General features: G+C 44.8%; 1 protein-coding gene across 1 annotated transcript in view; it reads right to left on the reverse strand.

Moving 5' to 3' along the window:
• The window catches only part of LOC106562791 (A disintegrin and metalloproteinase with thrombospondin motifs 7), a 156,312-nt gene that overhangs the window by 64,050 nt on the left and 79,644 nt on the right, over positions 1-12,618 (reverse strand). Inside the window, 1 exon segment of the mRNA XM_045688866.1 lies at positions 2,210-2,357. Coding sequence (XP_045544822.1) covers positions 2,210-2,357 — 148 coding nt within the window.

The following is a 12,618-nucleotide window of genomic DNA, read 5'->3' on the forward strand; positions in this document are numbered from 1 at the left end:
GCATTTCCACCCAATTTTCCTTGCACTATGGAATTATGTGTAACTGCATCAAACCATGACCCTTAAGCCAGTTTAAGTAAAAAACGCAGGTAATATTATTCAGAAAACTTTAATAACATAATGAGGGTTTTTTGCTGTCGATCATTGCATATGCAAAAAATTCTATACAATTTCAAGTTTTAAATACGCGTTCCACAGGGACTAGTTAAACGTAAGAAACTGTCAAAGTATTTCCTGTAAAAGTAGATGGAACAAGATGACTGGATGGTTCAATGAATACAGTAGAATAACATAAAAAAGAGTGGCAGTGATTTTCACGTTCTGTCAAATGATTGAAGCTCGTTGTTACTGTGTGGATCGAAATTACCCCATTTGAGACTTGCTTCTTTGAGGTAGAAAGACGTTTTTCTCATAGCCTGTGGAAATTCACTGCTACAGTAAGCATTGTAAGGAATTCTCGAATACCTGGTGAAAGCTCTCTTATACACGTTCAAAATTATCCTTTTAAACTTCAAACTTTCCATTAAGGAAGGCAGTGTTGAATTACTCTCAAATCAGAATAATTAGCTGGAAATGTTTTCCTCTGAGTATGACTATGTTGCATCTTTGAGGGGTTCATGTGGGCTCAATGTTTCCTTCAGAGGGTGATGAGTGAATCATGCTCCAACGATAATCAGGCACGAAATTCAACAAGGCCTTGTTTTAGAAATACCCTCCACTCACCGATTCCATGCTGTTGGCATCCTTCACTATCCTCCACTCAGGGATTCCATGCTGTTGGTATCCTTCACTATCCTCCACTCAGGGATTCCATGCTGTTGGCATCCTTCACTATCCTCCACTCAGGGATTCCATGCTGTTGGCATCCTTCACTATCCTCCACTCAGGGATTCCATGCTGTTGGTATCCTTCACTACCCTCCACTCAGGGATTCCATGCCGTTGGCATCCTTCACTATCCTCCACTCAGGGATTCCATGCCGTTGGCATCCTTCACTATCCTCCACTCAGGGATTCCATGCCGTTGGCATCCTTCACTACCCTCCACTCAGGGATTCCATGCTGTTGGTATCCTTCACTACCCTCCACTCAGGGATTCCATGCCGTTGGCATCCTTCACTACCCTCCACTCAGGGATTCCATGCTGTTGGCATCCTTCACTATCCTCCACTCAGGGATTCCATGCCGTTGGCATCCTTCACTATCCTCCACTCAGGGATTCCATGCTGTTGGCATCCTTCACTACCCTCCACTCAGGGATTCCATGCCGTTGGCATCCTTCACTATCCTCCACTCAGGGATTCCATGCTGTTGGCATCCTTCACTATCCTCCACTCACCGATTCCATGCTGTTGGCATCTTTCACTACCCTCCACTGAGGGATTCCATGCTGTTGGTATCCTTCACTATCCTCCACTGAGGGATTCCATGCTGTTGGTATCCTTCACTCAGGGATTCCATACTCTTGGCATCCTTCATTATCCTCCACTCAGGGATTCCATGCTGTTGGCATCTTTCACTACCCTCCACTGAGGGATTCCATGCTGTTGGTATCCTTCACTATCCTCCACTGAGGGATTCCATACTCTTGGCATCCTTCACTATCCTCCACTGAGGGATTCCATGCTGTTGGTATCCTTCACTCAGGGATTCCATACTCTTGGCATCCTTCACTACCCTCCACTGAGGGATTCCATGCTGTTGGTATCCTTCACTCAGGGATTCCATACTCTTGGCATCCTTCACTACCCTCCACTCAGGGATTCCATGCTGTTGGCATCCTTCACTCCATTTTCAATCTGAGTGAGTGAGCCACCAATTTCACAAATATAGTTTCACCACAATTCCTTTTAATGTTGTTGGTTGTGACTCACACTAAAATAGTAATGTTCTTGGTTATGACTCAAACTAAAAGAGTAATAAACAACAATTAACCTCCAATATATGTTATAAAGAAATCAAGACCAAAGTTGGATTCACACCTGGGTCTTTAAAAATGTCATTTTAGTAAAGTTCAAAGCTCAAAACCGTTGTAAAGGTTTTAATTATCTAGTGAAGTAGTACATTGTAACATGACCCATAAGAGACTAAGCAAAGCCACTCATGCATGATAACCTGGATGTGTTGTAAACAGTAGGCCAGTAGGATATAATGAACTACATCTCTGGGTAAACATCCATTGTAGCCAACCACCATTATTGGTGTCTTACCTGTCCCGCAGGTGGCACTGCACTCAGTCCATGAGCCATACTTCCAGAAGAAACCGGGTATAGGGATATCATTGTCTGAGTCCAGAAGAGTCTCTCTATGGATGGTGTACTCATAGCGCACCCCTGGGTTGGTCTCCTGGAAGAGTAGCTGTAGAACACATAGGATCAATCAGAATGAGACAGACGAGACAGCATGAAAACAGACAGCATGAGACAGCAGGAAACAGACAGGATGAGACAGACAGCATGAGAGACCAGACAGACAGCACGAGACAGACAGCACGAGACAGACAGCACGAGACAGACAGCACGAGAGACAAGACAGACAGCATGAGATAGACGAGACAGACAGCATGAGACAGACAGACGAGACAGACAGCACGAGACAGACAGACAGCATGAGACAAACGAGACAGACGAGACAGCATGAGAGACTGGACAGACAGCACGAGACAGACAGCACGAGACAGACAGCACGAGATAGACGAGACAGACAGCATGAGATAGACGAGACAGACAGCATGAGACAGACAGACGAGACAGACAGCATGAGACAAACGAGACAGACGAGACAGCACGAGAGACGAGACAGACAGCACGAGACAGACGAGACAGACAGCACGAGAGATGAGACAGACAGCATGATATAGACGAGACAGACAGCATGAGACAGACGAGACAGCATGAGACAGACGAGACAGCACGAGAGACGAGACAGACAGCACGAGACAGACAGCACGAAGACAGACAGCACGAGACAGACAGCACGAGACAGACAGCACGAGACAGACAGCACGAGACAGACAGCACGAGAGACGAGACAGACAGCATGAGATAGACGAGACAGACAGACAGCATGAGACAGACAGACGAGACAGACAGACAGCACGAGACAGACAGACGAGACAGACAGACAGCATGAGACAAACGAGACAGACGAGACAGCACGAGAGACGAGACAGACAGCACGAGACAGACGAGACAGACAGCACGAGACAGACGAGACAGACAGCATGAGACAGACGAGACAGACAGCATGAGACAGACCAGACAGACAGCATGAGACAGACGAGACAGACAGACAGCATGAGACAGACGAGACAGCATGAGACAGACGAGACAGCATGAGACAGACGAGACAGCATGAGACAGACGAGACAGCATGAGACAGACGAGACAGCACGAGACAGACAAAAGCTCAAAACAAACAAACTAAAAGGTCAAACAGTCAACAAGCCATTGCTGCTTCGGATCACATATTTCTTGAAGTGAATGATGTTGAAGGGTTTGTTGTTTGGTGTGTACTGTGTGTGTGTGTATGTACTATGTGTATGTGTCATGCTGTGCAGTGGTATGGGGGGGGGCATGTCTTTTGGGGAGTGTGTGGAATGTGCTCATGTTAGTGGTTTGAGGTGTGTGTGGCTAATATGTGTTTAGGAGATTGGATCGGGTGGTGGATGATGATCGCACAGGAGGGGGGGCATGGATGGTATCTCCTCCCAGATGGCCATCTCACCCGCGTGCTGGGGCTCTCAGCGAGTCAACACACCTATTCCAGCCAACAGCACAATCACATACCAATTTCCACTTTAATTTCTGGACCAAGCATCATTGGGAGGCCCAGATCTGATCTCAGCTATCCAAACAGACAGGATGTAAAGTTAGAACAGGTCAGCTTGGGACAGCACAGGGAGACTGCCAGGGCACAGAGTCTGTTGGCTGTGATACCCAGTGATACGCCGCCTGTATCCTAAGCTTGCACAGGCAGTAAGCAATAACTCATGTTGCATACTTCATTGAGCAGGGCTCTCCAACTTTTTCTAGCATGAGAGCTACTTTAAATGAAACATGTCTCAAGCTATACATTCTTTCTAGCTTTCAAATAGGAACATTCTTCTTTTCTCTCCTCTGCAACTCTTCACCAGGTCCTTAGTGTACAAGCGAAAGTAGCTCACTGTTTTCTGTCAATATACCTGATAAAATAATGGTTAATAAACAACTAACGGGGGCCCTATAAAATCTGCAATTCCCCCCAATAACGTTTTATATTTTCCCAAATTATGTTCAGTTAAAAATGTCCTGGTTTTTCATTCTTAAAATTACTTTGGTTCATTGAGAAATAACGAAATTGGATGTTCTGATTTCATGGTTCGGGCCCCTTAGTTCCAGTGATTGGAAATCGTAATGCTACAGCATACAATGACGTTGTAGAAGATTCTGTGCTTCCAACTTTGTGGCAATAGTTTGGGGAAGGCCCTTTCCTGTTTCAGCATGACAATGCCCAAGCGCACAAAGCGAGCTCCATATAGAAATGCTTTGTCAAGATCGGTGTGGAAGAACTTGACTGGCCTGCACAGAGCCCTGACCTCAACCCCATCGAACACCTTTGGGATGAATTGAAGCGCCGACTGCGTGCCTGACCTCACTAATGCTTGTGGCATGGAAGCAAGTCCCAACATCTAGTGGAAAGCCTTCCCAGAAGAGTGGAGGATGTTATAGCAGCAAAGGAGGGACCAACTCCATATTAATGCCGATGATTTTGGAATGAGATTTTCGACGAGAAGGTGTCCACATACTTTTGGTCATGTAGTGTACTTCTGCCAGGTAAGCCTACTTTGCAGGTAACATTTAATTGAGAAGGTTTTAGGGAAAGTATTTCTGTCAACCCACCACGATGGTTACCACATCAACTGGCTACACACTGAGTGATAGACCAACGCACGCACGACACAGACAGGCATAATGCTGGAAATTCATTGTCAGATACTGTGTTAGGTTTGGCTTTTGAAGACGATAGTGGCTAACCAGGGATGGGATAATGTCAATGTTGTGTTGATTAGATAGCAATGTGATGGTCCCACAAGACAAACTTCAAATGTCACTCACAACAAAGGGAACTAACAAAGAAAATCACTTTGACAACCAAAACAAAACCGAAAGGGGTTCAAAGGAAGTTCAAATCAAATGTTATTGGTCACATACACATGGTTAGCAGATGTTAATGCGAATGTAGCGAATTGCTTGTGCTTCTAGTTCCGACAGTGCAGTAGTATCTAACAAGTAATCTAATAATTCCCCAACAACTACCTAATACACACAAATCTAAAGGGATGGGGCCTCCCGAGTGCCGCACTGGTCTAAGGCACTGCATCGCATTGCTAGCTGTGGCACTAGAGATTCTAGGTTCAAGTCAAGGCTCTGTCGCAACCGGCCGCAACCGGCAGACGCATGGGGCGGCGCACAATTGGCCCAGCGTCTTCCAGGTTAGGGGAGTGTTTGGTCGGCAGGGATGTCCTTGTCCCATCGCGCACTAGCGACTCCTGTGGCGGACCGGGCGCAGTGCATGCTGACACGGTCGCCAGGTGTAAGGTGTTTCCTCCGACACATTGGTGCGGCTGGCTTCCGGGTTAAGTGGGCATTGTGTCAAGAAGCAGTGTGGCTTGGTTGGGTTGTGTTATGGAGGACACGCAGCTCATGACCTTCGCCTCTCCCGAGTCCGTACAGGAGCTGCAGCGATGAGACAAGACTGTAACTACCAATTGGATACCACGAAATTGGGGGGAAAAAGGGGTAAAAAAAATAATAATCTAAAGGGATGGAATAAGAATATGTACATATAAATATACGGATGAGCGATGGCCGAGCGGCATAGGCAAGATGCAATAGATGGTATAAGATACAGTATAAACATATGAGATGAGTAATGTAAGATATGTAAACATTATTAAAGTGGCATTGCTTAAAGTGACCTGTGATCCATTTATTAAAGTGGCCAATGATTTGAGTGTCTATTTAGGCAGCAGCCTCTCTGAGTTAGTTATTGCTGTTTAGCAGTCTGACGACCTTGAGATAGAAGCTTTTTTTCCAGTCTCTAGGTCCCAGCTTTAATGCACCTGTAATGACCTTGCCTTCTGGATGGTAGCAGTATTGACAGGCAATGGCTTGGGTGGTTGTTGTCCTTGATGATCTTTTTGGCCTTCCTGTGATATCGGGTGCTGTAGGTGTCCTGGAGGGCAGGTAGTTTGCCCCCGGTGATGCGTTGTGCAGACCGTACCACCCTCTGGAGAGCCTTGCGGTTGTGGGCGGTGCAGTTGCCGTGCCAGGCGGTGATACAGCCCAACAGGATGCTCTCAATTGTGCATCTGTAAAAGTTTGTCAGGGTTGTGTGGGTGGACCATTTCAGTTTGTCTGTGATGTGTACACCCAGGAACTTAAAACTTTCCACCTTCTCCACTGCTGTCCCCTGAAGTCCATGATCATCTCCTTTGTTTTGTTGACGTTGAGTGAGAGGTTGTTTTCCTGTGCACTCACCTCCTCCCTGTAGGCTGTCTCATCGTTGTTGGTAATCAAGCCCACTACTGTTGTGTTGATTGAGTTGGAGGGGGGTGAGCATGCACCCTTGTGGGGCCCCAGTGTTGAGGGTCAGCGAAGTGGAGATGTTTCCTACTTTCACCACCTGGGGGCGGCCCGTCTGAAAGACCTGGACCCAATTGCACAGGGCAGGGATGAGACCCAGGGCCTCCAGCTTAATGATGAGCTTGGAGGGTACTATGGTGTTGAATGCTGAGCTATAGTCAATGAACAGCATTCTTACATAGGTATTACTCTTGTCCAGATGGGATAGGGCAGTGTGCAGTGTGATAGTGATTGCATCGTCTGTGGACCTGTTATGCAAACTGTATGCAATCTGAATTGGGTCTAGGGTGGCAGGTAAGGTGGAGGTGACATGATCCTTGACTAGTCTCTCAAAGCACTTCATGATGACAAAATTGAGTGCTACGGGGTGATAGTCATTTAGTTCAGTTACCTTTGCCTTCTTGGGTACGGGAGCAATTGTCGCCATCTTGAAGCATGTGGGAACAGCAGACTGAGATAGGGAGCGATTGAATATGTCCGTAAACACACCAGCCAGCTGGTCTGCACATGCTCTGAGGACGTGGCTAGGGATGCCCTCTGGGCCAGCAGCCTTGCGAGGGTTAACACGTTTAAATGTCTTACTCATGTCGGCCACGGAGAAGGAGAGGGGGGGCCCGCGGTCCTTGTTAGCGGGCCGCGTCGGTGGTACTGTATTATTCTCAAAGCAGGCAAAAAAGGTGTTTAGTTTGTCTGGAAGCAATACGTCGGTGTACGTGACGTGGCTGGTTTTCCTTTTGATGTCCGTAATTGCCTGTAGACCCTGCCACATATGTCTCGTGTCTGTGCCATTGAATTGCGACTTCACTTTGTCCCTATACCGACATTTCGCTTGTTTGATTGCCTTGCGGAGGGAATAACTACACTGTTTATATTCGGCCATATTCCCAGTCCTCTTTCCATGGTTAAATGCAGGGGTTCGCGCTTTCAGTTTTGCGCGAAAGACACCATCCATCCATGGTTTCTGGTTAGGGTATGTTTTGATAGTCACATTGGGTACAAAATCTCCAATGCACTTCCTTATAAACTCACTCACCAAGTCAACGTATAGATCAATGTCATTCTCTGAGGCTGCCTGGAACATTTCCCAGTCCGCGTGATCAAAACAATCTTGAAGCGTGGATTCCGATTGGTCAGACCAGTGTTGAATGGTTCTAGTCAAGGGTACATCCTGTTTGAGTTTCTGCCTATAGGACGGTAGAAGCAAGATGGAGTCGTGGGCGGATTTGCCGAAGGGATGGCGGGGAGGGCCTTGTATGCGTCGCAGAAGTCAGAGTAGCAATGGTTCAGTGTATTGCCCGAGCGGGTGCTGCAATCAATATGCTGATAGAATTTAGGTAGCCTTTAGGTTCTGAAAGACACCCATGTTTGTGCCCACTAAAAGTTGGCAAAGCCACTAGTAAGGGGTTCTAAGGCTTCCGACTCTGTCAATCACCACATCCTTATCGGCAGACTCAACAGCCTTGGTTTCTCAAATGACTGCCTCGCCTGGTTCACCAACTACTTCTCTGATAGAGTTCAGTGTGTCAAATCAGAGGGCCTGTTGTCCGTTCCTCAGGCAGTCTCTATGGGGGTGCCACAGGGTTCAATTCTCGAGCCGACTCTTTTCTCTGTATACATCAATGATGTCGCTCTTGCTGATGGTGATTCTCTGATCCACCTCTACGCAGACGACACCATTCTGTATACTTCTGGCCCTTCTTTGGACACTGTGTTAACTAACCAGACGAGCTTCAATGCCATACAACTCTCCTTCCGTGGCCTCCAACTGCTCTTAAATGTAAGTAAAACTAAATGCATGCTCTTCAAGCGATTGCTGCCCGGATCTGCCTGCCAGTCCAGCATCACTACTCTGGATGGTTCTGACTTAGAATATGTGGACAACTACAAATACCTAGGTGTCTGGTTAGACTGTAAACTCTCCTTCCAGACTCACATTAAGCATCTCCAATCCAAAATTAAATCTAGAATCGGCTTCCTATTTCGCAACAAAGCATCCTTCACTCATGCTGCCAAAAATACCCTCGTAAAACTGACCATCCTACTGTTCCTTGACTTCGGCGATGTCATTTACAAAATAGCCTCCAACACTCTACACAGAAAATTGGATGCAGTCTATTACAGTGCCATCCAACGCCCCATATACTACCCACCACTGCGACCTGTATGCTCTCGTTGGCTGGTCCTTGCTTCATATTCGTCGCCAAACCCACTGGCTCCAGGTCATCTATAAGTCTTTGCTAGGTAAAGCCCCGCCTTATCTCAGCTCACTGGTCACCATAGCAGCACCCGTAGCACGCACTCCAGCAGGTATATTTCACTGGTCACCCCCAAAGCCAATTCCTCATTTGGCCGCCTTTCCTTCCAGTTCTTTGCTGCCAATGACTGGAACGAATTGCAAAAATAACTGAAGCTGGAGACTCACATCTCCCTCTCTAACTTTAAGCCCATCCAACTACCTCATCCCCATATTGTTATATATCTTTTTTCTCCTTTGCACCCCAGTATCTCTACTTGCACATCTATCGCTCCAGTGTTTAATTGCTAAATTGTAATTACTTTGCCACTACGGCCTATTTATTGCCTTACCTCACTAATCTTACCTCATTTGCACACACTGTATATAGACTTTTCTATTGTGTTATTGACTGTGTGTTTGTTTATTCCATGTGTAACTCTGTGTTGTTGTTTGTGTCGCACTGCTTTGCTTTATCTTGGCCAGGTCGCAGTTGTAAATGAGAACTGTTCTCAACTGGTCTACCTGGTTAAATAAAGGTGAAATAAAATTAAAATAAATAAATAATTGCCTTCACTGCCATTCAGAATAGTGATTGAATAGTCAATAATAAAAAAAGACACCCATGTGGGTGCACACTCGGCAGCGGTGGAAAAAATTCCCAATTGTCATACTTGAGTAAAAGTAAAGATACCTTAATAGAAAGTTACTCAAGTAAAAGTGAAAGTCACCCAGTAAAATACTACTTGAGTAAAAGTCTAAAAGTATTTGGTTTTAAACATACTTAAGTATTAAAAGTAAATATAATTGCTAAAATCTACTTAAGTAACAAAAGTAAATGTACAAGTATAAATAATTTAAAATTCCTTATATAAAGCAAACCAGACGGCACAATTGTCTTCTTGTTTTTTTACATTTACGGATAGTGTGGGGCACATTTCAACACTCAGACATTATTTACAAATGAAGCATTTGTGTTTAGTGAGTCCACCAGATAAGAGGCAGTAGGGTTGACCAGGGATGTTCTCTTGAGTGTGTGAATTGAACCATTTTCCTGTCCTGCTAAGCATTCAAAATGTAACAAATACTTTTGGAGGTCAGGGAAAATGTATGGAGTAAAAAGGTACATCATTTTCTTAAGGAATGTAGTGAAGTAAAAGATGTAAAAAATATACAGATACTCCAAAAAAATTACTTAAGTAGTACTTTCAAGTATTTTTACTTAAGTACTTTACACCACTGCTAGTAAGGGGTTCTGAAAGGCACCCATGTGGGTGACCACTGAAAGTTGGCAAAGCCACTAGTAAGCGGTTCTAAAAGAGACCCACCATGGACGCCCACTAGGTTTTGCCTCAGACTAAAAGAAACCCACCATGGACGCCCACTAGGTTTTGCCTCAGACTAAAAGACACCCACCATGGACACCCACTAGGTTAACCTCAGACTAACAGACACCCACCATGGATGCCCACTAGGTTTGCCTCAGACTAACAGACACCCACCATGGATGCCCACTAGGTTTGCCTCAGACTAACAGACACCCACCATGGATGCCCACTAGGTTTGCCTCAGACTAACAGACACCCACCATGGATGCCCACTAGGTTTGCCTCAGACTAACAGACACTCACCATGGATGCCCACTAGGTTTGCCTCAGACTAAAATAAAAACCTACAACAACTTAGAATACAATAGAAAAAGAATATGGAGCAAAACAAACAACACTCAGGCTTCTTTCAAACTTAAATTGGTTGAGCTCGAAATCGTCCCTCAGGCTAACGTGACATGTAGCTCTCCCAACATCTCTCAAGCTCCACTGGAGCGCTGGGCCAGCTCACTCTTAAATATCACCTGGGCTAGCACAGGTGAAACACCTTCCGACTAACAAGATGGACAAACCAGCACAGGTGTAACACATACTTACTAACGAGGTGACCCCAATCAGGGCACCCTAAGTGCTAACGAGCTACCTCAAAATATAAATGGAAAGATCAAAACCTCTAACAGTACAGTAGCTGGATATGAAAATTGCATGTACTTTCAGAATTGTTCGGCAAGCTACTCATAGATGGGCTGCGAGCTACTGGTAGCTCACCATCGACCTGTTGGAGACCCCTGCCATGGAGAAGGGCTCCTGGCAACTAATCTAATAAGCCTTTGTTTAACATTACAAATAGGTGATCAATTACACAATGTTGAACATTAGGGTCTCTGGGAAGATATTCGAGTACAATGTGAAATACAATAGAGAATGAGTACAAGAAGTTGCTATTTTTGTGGAAAAAGAACAACAATATCTTTGCTAATTTCACTGTCACTGTCGTGTTAGTAGCTGGAACAAGCACATTTGTTTTCAGGCCAGATGAAACCCTAAATTCTGGTCTCCACTTTCACAGATGCCTCGTGTCTGATTGGATCATTCAAATCTACTGAAAGCATTGACAACCACAGCATTAAAAAGAATAGCCCACAGCATTATGTTGCAGTGTATGAATGATGTTACCATGGTAACTCTGTAGCACTCTGTATGCTCTAACTCTCTACATGTAGATCTCCACAGTCTAGATTTTAGTTTAGGTTGTGAAATCTGTTATTGGATCACGGTGAAATAACTAAGTGGACTTCAGGAATCATATTGGAATGGGGCAAACATGACAAAGTCAAAGCACAAAGTGTTATGCCTGACTATCAAGTCATGTCACAGTGAGTTTGACAATTTTATACAGAGTTAGAAGTGAAACACTGGCCAGGATATCTCTTCTACGTGGGATAAATAATTACACGACGCAGACTAAACAGAATTTGAGACAGTGGCTGTCAAGATATGCGCTTGCCTATGACAACTGATTTTCCCAAAGAACTGTCATTTGTCATTCACAGTGACAGCACAGAACAAAACGTTATGGCTCCACACAATTCATCTTTGTTTTTACTGTCAATGTATTGGTGCTGATTAAAATCATTGTTATTAGAATCAGCTCTAGTGAGAGGATTGAAGCTCACTTCAGGCAAACTGGGAAACAAGAAAGCAATATTTGATTGAACAATAGGAATCTTCTTTAGCTTTTTCCCAAAACTGACATCAAAGCGGGTTCTCATGGGACAAACTGATACACTGACAATTCTATATAAAGCCCACTGATATAACAAATTATTCCGTAAGCAGTTACTAAGGCATATGCTATCAACAAGCCAAAAGGAATACTCAATTAGTCATGAGTTGCATGTATTCGAATATAATCACAGCCACATTTTCAATCCAGTACATTGTCTTTCACCATCAAAAGGTCATGGATATTAATTTGTGGGTACTTGGCATATGGACTACATTTGTGAAGCTAATTCATTTGTCTTCCAACTTATGCTAGTACAGTAAGTAGATCAAGCTCAGACAAGCAAGACTGGAAGAAAGTGGAGTGTGATATTATTATCTTATCTGATTTTAAAGAGTGTTTACACTTGGCTGTGATATCGCTCAATATTTAATGAACATCCTTGTCTAAGTGAAATGCAAATGTGTTTTCTCTGTACAACGTGTTGCCAAGGTTTATAAAAATATTTCTCTAGTTTCCCCCAAACCCCATGGTAAATGTGTCCAATCTACCAGACACCTTACCTCCCTAGTGATACCTGAAACATGACAGACTGAGTGCCACTTCAAGTGAGACACATGGGGTAAAATGGTCAAATGGGACATACAAAGCCCATCCACGCCAGACCCTCCATCACCACCTCCAACATGAGGTCCTGGAGACAAAC

The sequence above is a fragment of the Salmo salar genome, chromosome ssa11 (assembly GCF_905237065.1).
Source record: "Salmo salar chromosome ssa11, Ssal_v3.1, whole genome shotgun sequence".
Classification (NCBI taxonomy): Eukaryota; Metazoa; Chordata; class Actinopteri; order Salmoniformes; family Salmonidae; genus Salmo; species Salmo salar.